This window comes from Lethenteron reissneri, chromosome 41 (genome assembly GCF_015708825.2).
Source record: "Lethenteron reissneri isolate LAM-NWPU_2019-01 chromosome 41, ASM1570882v1, whole genome shotgun sequence".
In the NCBI taxonomy this organism is placed as follows: domain Eukaryota; kingdom Metazoa; phylum Chordata; class Hyperoartia; order Petromyzontiformes; family Petromyzontidae; genus Lethenteron; species Lethenteron reissneri.
In genome coordinates, this window is record NC_083819.1 from 4,766,506 (window position 1) to 4,781,873 (window position 15,368).

Below are 15,368 nucleotides of genomic sequence, written 5' to 3' on the forward strand. Positions count from 1 at the left end.
GTGAGGGTCATCGCACCGTGGCGGTTCTGAGGGCATCTCATAAACGCAAAAGTCGACTCTGTGGTAACGAATACGCCAGTATCGACAACATTGAGCGACTGGGAGCTGCGTTTTCTCGGTAGTTGTTTTGGTTTAATGATCGCGCTGTTGTTAATAATTTGACAAATGTGTTCGACTATGAGCTTTATTTGATAATATGGTGATGTATCTTTTTTTTTGGGTGCGTACATTTTAACTTTGCTTTTGTAAACTCTAAAACCGAGAGGTGAGTGAACACAGAAACTCAAAAACCATTTGTGTGGCCCTGTAGGTGACGTTTCGGGCGACAGGCCTTTCTCGCGCCGACGCTACGAGTCGTTCGCGTTAATCTCGTCCAGTGTGTTTGGCAGTCAGTCGCTTGCGTCAACGCATCCAACAGTGAGACGCGACGCGAGCCTTGGTTGTGTGCTGCGGATGGACTGGCTCCCACCATGGGAACGTGGAATTTCCACCGTAGCGACAGAGACGCTCGTCACCGCACGTTTTGAGTGGGGGTAACACCACGGGACGTTTCGTCAAACCCACTGGCTGCGTGAGGGCATCGCACCCGTCTGTGTGCGGGTCGTGTGGGTTTAAACCAAACCAAACTAAACTCGTGCGTATTTTATTGTTTTGTTTACCATGGTAAGGCCCACTGAACAACGGAGCTCTATTTTATTATCCTTAAGCGACCTGGCCACAAATGAATTATCTCCTGTAGACCAGGCGAGGTAGTTAACATCTCCTGTAGACCAGGCGAGGTAGTTAACATCTCCTGTAGACCAGGCGAGGTAGTTAACATCTGTAGACCAGGCGAGGTAGTTAACATCTGTATACCAGGCGAGGTAGTTAACATCTCCTGTGTACCAGGCGAGGTAGTTAACATCTCCTGTGTACCAGGCGAGGTAGTTAACATCTCCTGTAGACCAGGCAAGGTAGTTAACATCTCCTGTAGACCAGGAGAGGTAGTTAACATCTCCTGTAGACCAGGCGAAGTAGTTAACATCTCCTGTATACCAGGCGAGGTAGTTAACATCTTCTGTAGACCAGGCGAGGTAGTTAACATCTCCTGTATACCAGGCGAGGTAGTTAACATCTCCTGTAGACCAGGCGAGGTAGTTAACATCTCCTGTATACCAGGCGAGGTAGTTAACATCTCCTGTATACCAGGCGAGGTAGTTAACATCTCCTGTATACCAGACGAGGTAGTTAACATCTCCTGTAGACCAGGCGAGGTAGTTAATATCTCCTGTATACCAGGCGAGGTAGTTAACATCTCCTGTATGCCAGGCGAGGTAGTTAACATCTGTATACCAGGCGAGGTAGTTAACATATCCTGTAGACCAGGCGAGGTAGTTAACATCTCTTGTAGACCAGGCGAGGTAGTTAACATCTCTTGTAGACCAGGCGAGGTAGTTAACATCTCCTGTAGACCAGACGAGGTAGTTAACATCTCCTGTATACCAGGCGAGGTCGTTAACATCTCCTGTAGACCAGGCGAGGTAGTTAACGTCTCCTGTATACCAGGCAAAGAAGTTAACATCTCCTGTATACCAGGCGAGGTAGTTAACATCTCCTGTATACCAGGCGAGGTAGTTAACATCTCATGTAGACCAGGCGAGGTAGTTAACGTCTCCTGTATACCAGGCAAAGAAGTTAACATCTCCTGTATACCAGGCGAGGTAGTTAACATCTCCTGTATACCAGGCGAGGTAGTTAACATCTACTGTAGACCAGGCGAGGTAGTTAACATCTCACCACCGCGACGCCCTATACATCGCCACGCTGGTTGGTGAAGGCGGGCGGGGAGGATGGAATTTGGGAGCATAGAAGTACACTACAACGGTGCATGTTGCTGGACTGCCCTCTGCCGCACACCACGTATACCCATGGCCATATTTTGAAAATAATCATGGGTTTGTATTTAAAAATAAGCTCCCCCCCCCCTCTCTTGTGTCTGTACAGCATTTTACAAATGCAGTCGCATTTACATTTTATTTTGATCACGGTTGCGGAGCACAAGGCCAAAAGTCTAAAACTCCCAAGCGGCCAGTAACGAACAGCACTATTATACGTGTTGGTGATATCCTGCTCAAATGAGCATTGAAGCGGCACTCATCTTTGTACAGCCCTGAACCGGCGGTGGACATTCCTCAATCCTTGAGGCACGGATGAGTCTCCAAAGGACTGCTACCATTTTTGACTTCTACACAAAGTGGTGCTCGTTTTTATCGGCCCCAGATGAATGATGGGCCGAGTGCACCAACAGCCAGTCTTTGATAACAGTGAATAGGTGTCTTGAATGGTGCAATTTTTATTATTACTTGGGGGAAATAGACGATGGGAATGATGTATACAGTTACATGCAATTCTAGATTTGAAGCTTTCGTGACTGCAAGGATTCATACTCTTAGTTCTTTCGGTAAAGTAACGTAGGAGGCAACACAAGTCTCCGTCATCAGGTGGACCGTCACAGCCAGATTTGCTGCATCAAGTGGTTACAGCAAATCTGGCTGTGACGGTCCCACCTGATGACGGAGACTTGTGTTGCCTCCGAAACGTCGTGATTTTATTGTTTTATTTTTATTAATTTTAATTTCATTTTTTACCTATGTTTACCGAAATAACTAAGAGTATAGTTAAATGCAACTTGTGTTGAATTCTCTATATTGCCTCCCACAGGGCTGCTGTTATGAACGCGATTGCACAGAGGTTGGGCTGGGGTCTGCATGCGGCTGGAGCTCGACTGCGCCACCCCCTGGCCTCCCCCCCTGCCCGCCGTCACCTCTGGGCCTGGCTGAACGCGGTGTTCAACAAGTGAGAGTGGCACCAACCAGCAACTGTGACCCAAGTCGATGACTTCCATCACCAGCCCTGGTCAATCCACTGCTGAACGAAGGCCTCCTTTAAGCTGCCCCCATCTCATGATTCTGCGATGTAATCCGAGTGGCACCTGCACACGAGCTTATTTTGTTCCTATTCTTTGGTTCTTTCGGTAAAGTCATGTAGATGGAAAATTAAGTAAAAGTAATGAAAATAGAGTTTTTGGTTTTGACAAATTTTTTTGTAATTACCATTTATTCTTATTTTATTATTTTCCATCAACTTGACTTTACCGAAAGAACCAAAGAATATGAATTCCTGCACAATGGCAGAGCCAGGATTTTCAGGTAGAGGGGGCAACCCCTCCAGCAATGAAAAAATGATAGAGGAGTTGTTAGTAAGGACTTGTCCCTTGTTTTTTATTCGACGCGTGTGCGGCGATGGCGCAGCCATCGATCGAGGGTCGAATTCGAACCGCGTTGTGTGATCGGCATCGCGCTCGCTGAAGGTGTTGATGCCTTCAGGGAAGTCGTGTACTGTATACGCAACTGCGCACAATTCTGAGTCACTTATAACTGCTTTGCCGTTACTTATTTCCAATTATGGACTCTAGACTATTGTCCTATCATCTCATAGAGTCCCTGGCACACATTAATATGCTACAGAGTGGCAGTGGGGGTCGCAAAATACCAATTTATTACTAATAAACCCCAATTATCCGATCGTAATTAGAGATTTAGATCGGATCATTGGGGGGCACGTGCCACTCCTCCCCCCCCCCCCCACTGGCTCCGCCAGTGTTCCTGGAGTCATGAAAGTTTTATTAAAAATTTATTTTGTTCCGTTTCTTCACAGTGGACATCCTCCCAGACGCGTTTCATTCCTTGGCTGCCACTCGGTCATTTGTTGTTGAACATCGGCCATGATCCCTTCTATCCATGATGTGCCCTGTCCAGTCCCACGTTTCACAATGGGCATCACCTTGCATGTGTCCTCCTGATTCACATGCTTCCTCTTTGTGTCTCTCAATGTGACGCAAAACGCTGCACAACCACGACCTCGCATTGACCCTGATCATGGACCTAATCGTGACATGACCATAACAGTAAGCTAACATTTACCCAAGTCGCGATTGTAACATTGTCAAAAAGGTTGAGGTGCCTGGGAGGCAGAAGTACCTGCGCTGAGATTGGAGTGTTATTCCTGAGCAATCGTGCGTTTTCTCAAGGTACCTCAGTTGCCTCCTACTTAATAAACACTTATGAATAGTATCGTCAATTATCCCAATGCAGGACCCTCCTGGAGAGTCATTGAGTTTCAGTGAGGATTTCCTGGGTAAACAGAATTGTTTTTATTTAGGCAAGAGAGAGGCAGCTCCAGATATTTATTTATTTTTATTCCGAGATAATCTTCCTATCTCCACATCACCATCATACATCTGTGGTAAGGCTACACTTAGTCGGTTGGTTGCAAATTGAAATCCGAGTTGAAGATATACTTATTCCGACACCTCTGACGTTCTGCGGGGGAAGTCAATAGCGGTGTTCCTACGGATAGACTGACCCCCACCAGAGAAAGGTGTAGTTTCCACCACTTGCTTCGGGCCGCCTTTGGAGATAAACGCCACCCAACCCCAGTTTGATCAGAGACACACTTTAACTTTGACATTTCCTTGAAAGTGAATGGAAAATCACAGGACGTTTTTAATGCTGTCCAACTCGGGTTGAAAGCGTTAACGCATTGATTGGCTCTGTCCGTCCGTCATTCTCTGTAGTGGGAAGTCAATAAAACTCTCATAAGGATGATCCAAAATGTATGACAGTTCAGCATGAAGTTGTTTTGCTGTTAGGGACTTACTCTTGAAGACCGGCCTAATTGATAAAAGGGTTGCTCAGAACTTTTCGCCCAAGGCGATGCGGTCACTTGCTTCCCCATGATATAAATACACTTAACATCATCTCACAATGTCATACACGTGGAGAAAATCGTTCAAGAATCCGTGCCGCATGCATGACTTGTCTCCTTGTGTGTTTTCTTTCCGCTCGGGTCAGGGTGGATCATGAGCGAATCCTGGAGGCGGGTCCCGACCGCGCTGCCTCCGAGTGGCTCCTGCGGTGTGGCGCTCACGTGCGCTACCGCGACTCGGAGCGCTGGCAGCAGGACTACAACGGGCTTCCGGCTGGAACGCGTGACCGGTACCGCATTGAAGCCATCAACGCCACCGACTCCTGCATCATGGAGACTGGCTTCGACTACCTGGGTGCGTGCTGCCTCTGCTTTGAATATGGCTAATCATTGTTTAAAAATATATATTTGGTCTTTTTTACCACAATTTTTGCCTTTGCTATCAGCATCATGTTGAGACAAAATATCTATTGAGACGTCTCGCAGGGCAATGCAATAATTTAATTAAAGAATGGCCCATAGAAGCAGATATCACAGCACTACCTCCGAATTCCCGTCATGTGACCCCTAGTTCACGCAGTAGGGGGCAACACTTCACAAGACTTCTGCCCCAGAGCTGGAATTTAGCCAGAATTATGTTTTTTGTGCAGTCATTGGTGACCGAGTTGTCTGTATCGTGTCATTCCATCCATTATTCTCAAGAGGAAAAAAAAAATCCTTAACACATTGCAAATCACACATTCTAAACAGTCAATTCACTCCACGTATCAGGTCCATACAAATACGTTACAAATCGACGAATCAAAACTCAACTACAGTAAAATCTTGGATTGTGAGTAACTAGGTCTGCGAGTGTTTTGCAAGACGAGCAATTTAAAAAAATATATATTAATTTGATAAATGAGCGAGGTCTTGCAATACGAGTAGTACGTGTATACCGTTTGTCTGTAGAGCGTCACGTGATCACAACTGATATACAAGTGCTTTGATATACGAGTGCTTTGGATTACAAGCACGTTTCCGGAACGAATTATGCTCGCAATCCAAGGTTTTACTGCATTACCAATCACTGTGAGCACCGTGAAAGCTTGCAGCGTCACGTGCCATGTTTGTTCGCGCAGACGGCCTGCAGCACGTGCAGCAAATCCACCTGGAGCGCTGCGTCTACATCGGCGACTCGACGCTGGAGCGCCTGAGCCGCACCGACAGCCTGGTGGCCTCCCTGCGCGACCTGCGGGTCGTGTCGTGCGGGAACGTCTCAGACCTCGGGGTCATCTCCCTGCAGGGGCTCCGGTGAGCGTGCTCACACGGGAAGGGGGGAGATGCTCGCACTCCCGCGCCGGTCGCAAGTCTTTTTTTTCTTTCAAATTTTCTTGCTGTGGATTTCACACCTGATGACGATTGCTTGTGTTTCAGTCGAAACGTCGTGAGAATTTTACTGATTATATTTGTATTATTTTATTATTTCCCTTCTACGTGACTTTACCGAAAGAACCAAGAATATGAATCCCTGCAGTCAAGAAAGCTTTAAATCAAAATTCAGGCTGTGCTGGTCGCTTGGATAGGTGGATGCCCTGGGATTCTTTAGTGAAATGGGGCCTGGCCCCCATGTTGATGCCCTGGGCTTTGTTTCGTGCTCCTCTGGCTGTCCGTGGTGCTCGTTGTTGTTGGTACTGGGCCTGCCATTTGTTTCCATGTCCCAACCATCCCGTACCCTTCTTGCAAACCTAACATTACATTTTTTCATGTTTTTGTGTGTGTAAATGTGTATTTTAATTTATATTCATTGGGTTGTAATGGATTCTGGTGGTTCCTATCACCATTAGAGGTGCTACTATTCATCATAACACTAAAAAATATATATATTTTAATGAAATTGTGACCCTGATTTGTGACGGTTGAATTGAAAAAGGTGGTGGATGACTCCACTCCTGGAGTAGGGCATCATGGTACAGTTGCGTTGGTGTTACCATTCATGTGGTTGTGTTGTATGAACGATCACATTGAATAGTAACGTGCGTATTGAGGACCGAGCATGCAAGCATTGCTTTTTCTGCATGAAGATATTTCGTACCATACTATCCTCTCTCTCGGACTCCCTTGCAAAGAGACCTTTGTCTCATCGGGCTCTCAAATAGTTACGTATAAAGCTCATGCATTTATGCACATATTGAATATTCAGCGAAAGGGAAGAAAACAGTGCCTCTATTTCGTGCACCAGGAACCTGCAGACCCTGCTGCTGAGAGACCTCCCTGCTGTGAAAAACAAAGACAGCACCGTGGAGACACTGCAAAAGTCCCTGCCAGCCTGCGTCATCACCGTCGACCTGCCCTGACTCTCCTTTTAAGCGTTGTTTGGATTAGCCATCGTTAGGGATCAGCCACTTCTCAAGCTCGACAGAGGAGTGTGCCAGAACCGTGGCAAGGTACGGTGGGTGATGGGGAGGTTAGGGGCTCATGACTTGGCAGCAGCAGTTGAACGAAAACCGTTTTCCTTTTGCGTGTTGAGACGTTGAGAATTACAAATGAGTTGTGCAGCAAAACGATTGAGAAATGTGGAGCTGATACAGTAAAACTCTAAAGAAAAGCGGCACAGATTAACTGGTACAGGCATTGCTTAGCTGCACATGTGGTCGACTAATAATTATCTGCACTTTATACCCGACTGATTAAACGGTCGGACCCTGGCTCTTCTATGATCGTCACTTTACACGCTCCAGTTTGCATTATTCATAAATCCGTCAGCGACGTAAACTTGCAATTCTCTCATGAGTTTTGGTTGATCACCCGGTGCGATCTGTTTGTGTCGAAAATTTATGGGCTCAGCTGGAGATAAAATGAGCTAAGGTTGTGAAACGCGCAGTGTGTGTTTAGAAGCATTGGAAGTAAATTAATGTGCAGGGCGTGAGTGTTTTACAAAAATAGACGGGTGCGTCCAAGTCTCTTGTGTCAGCACTGTCATGTACTGCATTCATTTTTTGGGGTACAAGTTAACCTTGGGAGCTTAAGCCACTGCACTGGTTCCATTTAGGCACATCCATATTGCAAGTTACTTTTGAGTTGAAGCTTTGGCAGTGCCGGTCAAAAACATTTTAAAACTCACAGCGTGATAGATTTTTTAAAAAGAGACAATATAAAATAAGCTTGGCCAGCAGGAGACATTGATACAAAATATATATTAAATGCAGACCTGATTCCGACAAATACTAATAATGAGACTCGAACAAATTACCATCGGTGGCCTTGCTCTGCCATGTGGAAGGAGCAGTAAGCAGAGGTCTGTCCACACAAGAGGAGGACTGACGGTGTGACGGGAGGACTTACATGAGAAAAAACCTAGGTCTACAGGAAGTGATGGCCTGTGACAAAAAGAGTGGAAGAAGCTGAAGAGATTCATCCAGCCTCATCGCCAGCTGCCACGTGGGGACGGAAGAGAAGAGGAGATGATATCCAGAGGAATATTGTCTTCTGGCTTCACAGTTGACCTGTCCATTTGTGGATACTGGATTAAAAAATCTATCCGATAAAAAAACACAAATTTAAAGAAGTGAGATTCAACATAAGTATATGATGTTAAACTTGACTTTTATTGCAGTTGCTTTCCTAAGCATACAATGTGATTGTCTCACGATCTAATCAAAGATAATTGCTTTAAATTGGGCATGGGGGGGGGGAAATTCTACATCTGGAGCTTTTTAATGAAGTGAAACGCGAGAGTGTAGCTGCGTAATTGCGTAGCAAATGCTTCGACTCTTGCCCCACTAAACATCACCGTTGATCTTGTAACAATCCACCACGTTTGTTGCATAAAAAAAAAGCGTCGGCTTTTGTTCACCAATCTAGCTAAAGCTAAGAGACTGCCGCTTAATGAGGCACTGCGCGGATGATTTATGACGTCTGCCGCGGCGTTTTCGTAATGCGTGAACCGGGATTTGCAATCACGGGTAAAACCCCGAGCTGTTGTCAATTTAGCGGGCGGCACGACTGAATTGATGCGGTTATTGCACAAAAACTACCGCGTGTAGAGGCCAACGAGTACACTCTTCACTTGGATCTAAATGAGACTATGCAGCGTCGCAATCACGTCTTTTAATTGCGACGGCTGCTGATGGGCAATGACTGGCGACCTGCAAGAACAAAAAACGAAGCTCAAACTGGCGACAGTAAAAAAAGACCCATTCTATCCCAATTCCCAGAAGCAGCCGCTGTGTTGCAACTGTTGGCTGCTGCAATGCTCCTGTGCGTGCGCGTCTCCAATTGGGAAAGGAACTCGAAATCGTGTTTCGGTTATCTGGGCGAGAGCGACGATGGGGGGCAGGAGGCACGCTGCGGAAATTCAAGTTAGGCCAAAAACACCTTTGTAAAAGGCACAGCACGCTCACTCATAAATCCATCTCGGTAACTCCTACGAAAGGAGGACTTCAACCCAAAACAGCTGTGGACGACACACTTAGGCAGTGTGGTCCCGGGCTCTCCGACACGAGGTTCAAGATAAGATAATTGAGAGTGATAGAAATACAAGACTTACGTGCCTTTTGGTACAAGAGGTGCTCCCTATCCATCGGGGGCAGTACGAGTTATTTGATCGTACATCACCGTGCCAGGGAGTGCGGGTTGGTGGAGGCGCGGAGCATCTTAAGAACAGTAACAATGCATTCTGTCATTCCCTCTCGATGTTCAAAACGTAGCCCTGCAGCAGCCTACAACACCTGACATGCATGGCGGTTGCCCATCCAAAGCACGGTCCGACATCAACTCGAGTTAGCTGTCCGATGAGATCGGGGGCATTCTGGATGATTTGGTCAGGGGGTGCACCTCAGCCAAAATAACATTCATGTCACGGTAGTGACATTTAAAAGGTACGGCAGTCTCACTGCAGCGGTAAATTTAGAAAGCTCACACGGTGTTCCAAAACGTCACTTTAAAGTGTTTTTTTTATATCTTTTCTCATCAATGAAACTTCAAGCTTGGAACACACAGCCCGGGACACGCAGTATAGGTCCGTGTCCACAAGAACTCTTATCATCGCTACACTACGCTTGCATCTCAGGGCAATCTCGCCTTTACCTTCGAGTGGGCAACGAATGTTACCCACCAGGTGGCCACCCTTCCCGCTCCTCTAGGTTTACAGCCTCACGCAACAGCGAGGGACAGGGAAGCGTTTGCGATGAGAGTTGGGGGGGGGGCAGTGGGGGGGCACCAGCTGCCGGAGGGTAGAGGGGCTCCACCCCCCAAACTCCCCGCTCGTTCACGGGCCGGCGTTGTGCGTGGGCGGCTCGCTGGGGGCCGGCATCTTCACGTGTGACGGCTTCACGCCCCAGATGTCGTGCGCGTAGTCTGTGATGGTGCGGTCGCTCGAGAACTTGCCCGAGGCGGCGATGTTCAGGATAACCTTCTTGGCCCACTCCACGGGGTTCTGAGCGGGCACGGCGTGGGCACAGGAACAGTGGTCGCTTAGTACGAGTACCCCCCCCCCCCCCCCCCGACAGGGACACCTGATTGCGTTAAATAAATTAAAAAGGACAAATGTGCAAGCCTGCAAGTGCTTGCTCGAGTCACTGTTGGTGGTGGAAGGTTCCTCCACAAGAGGGAGCTTGAGGTCTATCTCTTATGCTGGCCAGACAACTTGGAAGAGGTGGGAGAACCCACACTTTACCCCACCACGTGATCAGAGTGTGGTGGGGGTATAGAACGTCCCACAGAACCAGACATCACAGAACTACCTAAAGTTCCTTCAAGCGACCTCTGCTCGACACAGCAGGGGGCACTACTTTCCCCACCGGCACCGCTACGGAGAGTAACCTTCATCGCACGACACTAAAACTGATGCGTTTTAAGTCTCAAGAGCTATAATTCATCCGAAATAAGTGCGCAATAACATTTTCGGCGATGAGTTTATGATGAGTGTGGATGCAGTTAATTGGTAAATCGGGCCGAGTACCAATTTTAATCCCGGCGATGAAACGAGCAAAATGTTCGAACCAAGGATCTGAGTGGTGTCGGCTCTGCGCTCCGATTTCCGAGGGCATCATGATTCTCAAATAAATTGGCATGGGAGAAATCCCCTCCAGGTACTGGTGTCAGCTTGTTGGTAACTTTGGAAAAACAATTCAATAATAACCATACAAAATCCATCATGAACAGAACAATCGTTTAGTTGTCTAACCACAGTTCTCTATCACTTCATTACGGCTGCCTGTCAGTCCGTCAAATTTCCTCACATTCATTTTGACGCTGATCTAAGACAAGAGGACCACAGTGCACTTCTTTAGGAAATGACGACGTTTTGTTGCAACAAGGAGCAAATGCCGAGCGTGCTTCTTACACACGTTTTTTTGTTATTCTCTTGTTTGAAACTCGGAAAGAGCCGTGCGAGCACTCACCCCGTAGAGCTCGCTGACCTTCTCCTGGCACTTCGCATAATCCTCGTAGTCCGCGAACACCTTGAACCTAGCGCGATTCACAAACAGAGAGTTGAGGACACCGCTAAAGATCTACGCTTGAATCCTGCCGAAGCGCAGGCTTCATGACGGCGCACAGTATTATTTGTTGTATTGTTGTTAACAGTCGCTCCCATTCAAAACTATATCTGGCAGTAAATGTTTTTAAAATCTTTATATTAGATTAGATGGGGCCAGTATTCATCGTTTCTAAAACGACAAGGTGCCAATTGCAGTCAAGTGCCGGCTCAGATCTTTAGACACCAAGAGCCTCCTATGCCCTGTCCAGTGGACATGGCCTGGTTTTTAAGAGCACACTTTACATTCGTTTTGCATTATCCTTGTTTTTTGTTTTATCCGGGCCACCGCTCCGTCTATTACTCTGGAAAAATCGAGAGTTGGGACGAGCAGCCGATTTAAAACAGACTACTTTTTTTTCGTCAATTACTCGGATCGATTTAAAAATGGCGCCCGCCCTCCCGCCACCACCACATCCTACCTCCTGAAGGTGGGAAACCCCCCCCCCACAAGCCACCCTCAGCACGACGCGACCGACAATGTCGTCACCAAAATCCGCCCACTGCCTCCCCTTCCAGCGGCACATAAAAAACGGGGCAAGATTTTTTTTTTTTACCACCCAATAATTTTAACGATTACTTCCGATTAGTCGAGCAATCGAACCCGACGTTTGGTACGGCGAGCGATTACTTCGGCAAACGGGTGAAACGTGGCTCTTAATCGCGAGTCGACTCTTGAAACCCGCGTCGTCCCGATGCCGTGCAGAAGTTGCCAAGGGGCAGCACCTGTCGTGGTGCATGAGCATGTTGACGATGTCCTTGAAAAGGTCCGGCTGCTTTGGGGAGAAGAATCCGCTGCTGATCTGATCCATGACGACTTTAAGCTCGGGGATCTTGTCGTAGTACTCCTGAGCGTTGTAACTGAGTGGGGCGGAGAGGGTGGAGGGTGGGGCAGGGGTGGGGGATGACACAATTTAGGAAAATCCGACGACCTGTTTCTATGGTCGATGGTTATAGGAGGCGCCATGAAGCCTCCAGTTTGATGGAGGGGGATACATTGTCGGAAATATATCATTACCCCCTCAAGGTAAAATCTCGAATGTCAAGTTGTCCACAACGTTGAGCTGTAAGTGGTTACGCAATTGCATCCTCAACGAAATAACCTTCATTAGGGCACACTTGTTCGTTGGCATATTCCCACCCTGCAATGTCCTGTAACTGCTGCCACTGACAAGCCTTTGGCTGCTGTTGTCCTTGGAACAGAGCTGCGTGGCTTAATAGACCTTACTGGCTGAAATAAAGTGATTCGTATAACCAGCTACAGCTTGCCATTGAATTCCAAGATGCACAAAACCGACCACATTAAATTTGGCGTCTCACTTAAATGTCTGGAAATCCGGCTCTGCGAATTTTAAAACGTAGTTTTGCAACAAATATTACTGCCCCTTAGCAGAGGATTTGGAAAAGTGCTTCCCACGCTTGTGGTGAAAAATTGTCACTGGAAGGGATCTCGAACGCCCAGAGTGCGCGTCACACCGGCGGCAAGGCTCGGGCCTCGACAGAGGAAAACCGACCCGGTACCTCGTGAACTGGCTCGGCATGGCTCGGCATGGCTCAGATGTATAGTGGAAATAAGGTATGACCGGGGTTAAACTAAACTATTTTAATTTTACAAGGCGAGGCGCACCGAGCTACACAGTTATTTTTCAGAAGCGACCTGGCCACAAACAACAACTCAACAAAGTGGCTTATCACTTGGAAATGTAGAGCAGCCAAATCCTCTAAACGCACGTTGATTCTCAAGGTCTGAGGGAAGAACCGGAGGACCCGGAGAAAAATTCCACGCACTCGTGGGGAGAGAGAGACAAGCAAACTCCAAATATACAGGCGATGGGGTTGGGATTGAACCCACGACCTGGATACCAGGCGAGGCAGGTAACATCTCGCCACCGTGGGGGTTCCTCAAACGAAAACTACAGAGCGGCGGGGACGGTTTCCTCTCCCGGTGCCGTGGGTCGCTTGTGACCCCGCCCCCCTCACCCCTTCACGCTGAGCGCCTCCACCTCGTCGACGCGCAAGCCGAAGATGAAGAGGTTCTCCTCGCCCGCCTCCTCCGCCATCTCCACGTTGGCGCCGTCCATGGTGCCGATGGTGAGCGCTCCGTTCAGCATGAACTTCATGTTGCCCGTGCCAGACGCCTCCGTGCCGGCCGTGGAGATCTGCTCCGAGAGGTCCGACGCCGGGATCACTGCGCGCACACAAACACAGACACGCAGGCAAAGTTGTCCCCCCCCCCCCCATACAGCCGTCGACAGCCTGTTGTGTTGGAGGTCTACATGGGTAGATGGGTAGTGAATTGATAAAAGGGTTGTAACACCATCACAGACAATGTATTGTAGTCCCTGCTGGTGACTCGAAAGGGCACTAGAGGGCAATGATTGCAGGCAAGACGCACGCACTATAATAGGTATACAGATACACAGCAAATACAGAGATCCCCCCCCCCCCCTCGTATAGCCTAACAAGATTGTTGGGGCAAGTGATGTTAGCGAGCACCTACGGAGGGCCGGCACGGCACACGAGGGGGTGGCTGGTCAGCACCACGCCCGACTGCATTTGCCTTCCTAACGCCAATGTCTACACATTCGTACCAGGCACTCATTCTAGGCACAGTCCAACTAGGGTAGGCCCAAAGCTGATTCAGATAATCGTCGCTGATGTTTGCCATGGCTGGCAATCAAACAGGTCTGCCGGGTTCATAGCGCACCAGAGTTGAAACAAATACCGATAACCACCATTCGCAGCTTTGTGACAGTGGACGTCATCATGGTGCCTGTGCCGGGCCAGGTGCTATTATGAGGCCACGTGAAGTGTCGAAGGCTCGCTGAAAGGAGGTCACGGGACAGACCCACGCACGCATGCACACACACGCACCAAACGCGCGCGCAAAATGCACGCGTGCACTTGTGTGGGGGCGGCCTGTGACGCGTGGATACGTTGAAATGAATCTCAACGAGGACGTCACGTGCTCAGCCAGCTGGTCCAGCGGAGAGCGCTGGCCCGTGCTCACCTTTCTCTGCCAGGGACACCCGGTAGTTCTCCAGGAAAATAACCTTCAGCCTGTCCCCCACAACCTCATCGTTGTTTACGATGTCCCCGACTGCGGTGAAGAGCTTTATGATCATCTTGGCCATGTGGTATCCTGGAGCCGCCTGTCGACGGGGCAGGTTGGTTGGAAACAACGAGAGAGAGCGAGCGATGTTGTGTGTACGTACAAAGTCAGCTTTGATCGAGGTGCGCAGTATCTTGACTTAAAGCTTTCGTGACTGCAGGAATTCATATTCTTTGCGTCTTTCGGTAAAGTCACGTAGATAGGTTCCGAAGAAAATAACAAAAAACTACGACGTTTCGATCGCAACACAAGCGGTCCCCCCTTTTCCCGATGACGACCGCTTGTGTTGCGATCGAAACGTCGTAGTTTTTTTGTTATTTAGTTCTTTTCTTTGAACCTATCTACGTGACTTTACCGAAAGACCCAAAGAATAGGTGCGCAGTATTATCGGTGCTAAAGCCGCCTGGAGCTGTTTTCCATACGCTGGCAGGTGAGCAGAAAAAAAACCTGCCACTAAAATCGAAATCTTCAGAAACATACCCCTCATCAACGTTGACACCAGAATGACAATTCGTCAACGATGACTGAAAGCTGAGGATGCGGTGGCGCAGTGGGTGAGCGTGCTACACGATCAACTGGGAAAGCCCAGTTCGGTTCCCAGCCACTGCTCACATCGGCGCTGGGCAATATCTTAACCAGTGCTTGACACCCCCTTTTTCACGAACCCATATTGACCAGCAGCATGGTGAAGTGTGGTCAAACCACCCTCATGGCCGGCAATGTGTGGGGGGAGGCCATCATCCAGCTGTGGATTGATACAGGACTGTCCATTAACATTGACTCATTTAAGTAGCACTTAAGTGAACCGATACATCTTTCAGTTGTCACGGGAAGTTGTTTCAAAGAATAATAATAGCAACATGAGAATAGCACAATACATTTTAATTACGTTGCAGTGATCTGGTTACGTGAAGCTCACACGGCTTCTCTTCTGCATTTGTTTACCTGGAGTAGCCCCTCAATGGGGCTCAAGACATTATCTCGGGAGAAATT

At 48.2% G+C, this 15,368-nt stretch overlaps 2 protein-coding genes across 4 annotated transcripts in view; one reads left to right on the forward strand and one right to left on the reverse strand.

The window, feature by feature from the left end:
• The first annotated feature begins 62 nt into the window (after window positions 1-62).
• DMAC2L (distal membrane arm assembly component 2 like) lies at window positions 63-8,186 on the forward strand. Of its 2 annotated transcripts, XM_061568276.1 has the most exons (6): window positions 63-118; window positions 2,701-2,835; window positions 4,893-5,101; window positions 5,868-6,039; window positions 6,968-7,115; window positions 7,193-8,186. In XM_061568276.1, the coding sequence occupies exons 2-5, from the start codon at window positions 2,711-2,713 to the stop codon at window positions 7,080-7,082; spliced, it is 621 nt and encodes a 206-aa protein (XP_061424260.1). In that variant the 5' UTR covers window positions 63-118; window positions 2,701-2,710; the 3' UTR covers window positions 7,083-7,115; window positions 7,193-8,186. The 2 variants fall into 2 exon arrangements, with proteins under 2 accessions (XP_061424260.1, XP_061424259.1); XM_061568275.1 differs by having other exon boundaries at window positions 97-265; window positions 6,968-8,186.
• Window positions 8,187-8,314: 128 nt separating this feature from the next.
• Window positions 8,315-15,368, reverse strand: part of PYGL (glycogen phosphorylase L) — a 50,136-nt gene continuing 43,082 nt past the window's right edge. For both annotated transcript variants that reach the window (XM_061568270.1, XM_061568271.1), the window contains exons 17-21: window positions 14,274-14,415; window positions 13,244-13,451; window positions 11,990-12,124; window positions 11,130-11,196; window positions 8,315-10,162 (exon numbers count right to left, since the gene is read on the reverse strand). In XM_061568270.1, coding sequence (XP_061424254.1) covers window positions 9,995-10,162; window positions 11,130-11,196; window positions 11,990-12,124; window positions 13,244-13,451; window positions 14,274-14,415 — 720 coding nt within the window. In that variant the 3' untranslated portion in view covers window positions 8,315-9,994. The remainder of the gene's footprint in view (window positions 10,163-11,129; window positions 11,197-11,989; window positions 12,125-13,243; window positions 13,452-14,273; window positions 14,416-15,368) is intronic.

Coding starts and splice junctions, on each gene's coding strand:
- DMAC2L (XM_061568276.1), top strand. CDS start 2,711: ATGAACGCGATTGCACAGAGGTTGGGCTGGGGTCTGCATGCGGCTGGA. Junction 2,836..4,892: donor CTGAACGCGGTGTTCAACAA/GTGAGAGTGGCA, acceptor CGCTCGGGTCAG/GGTGGATCATGAGCGAATCC. Junction 6,040..6,967: donor ATCTCCCTGCAGGGGCTCCG/GTGAGCGTGCTC, acceptor TTCGTGCACCAG/GAACCTGCAGACCCTGCTGC.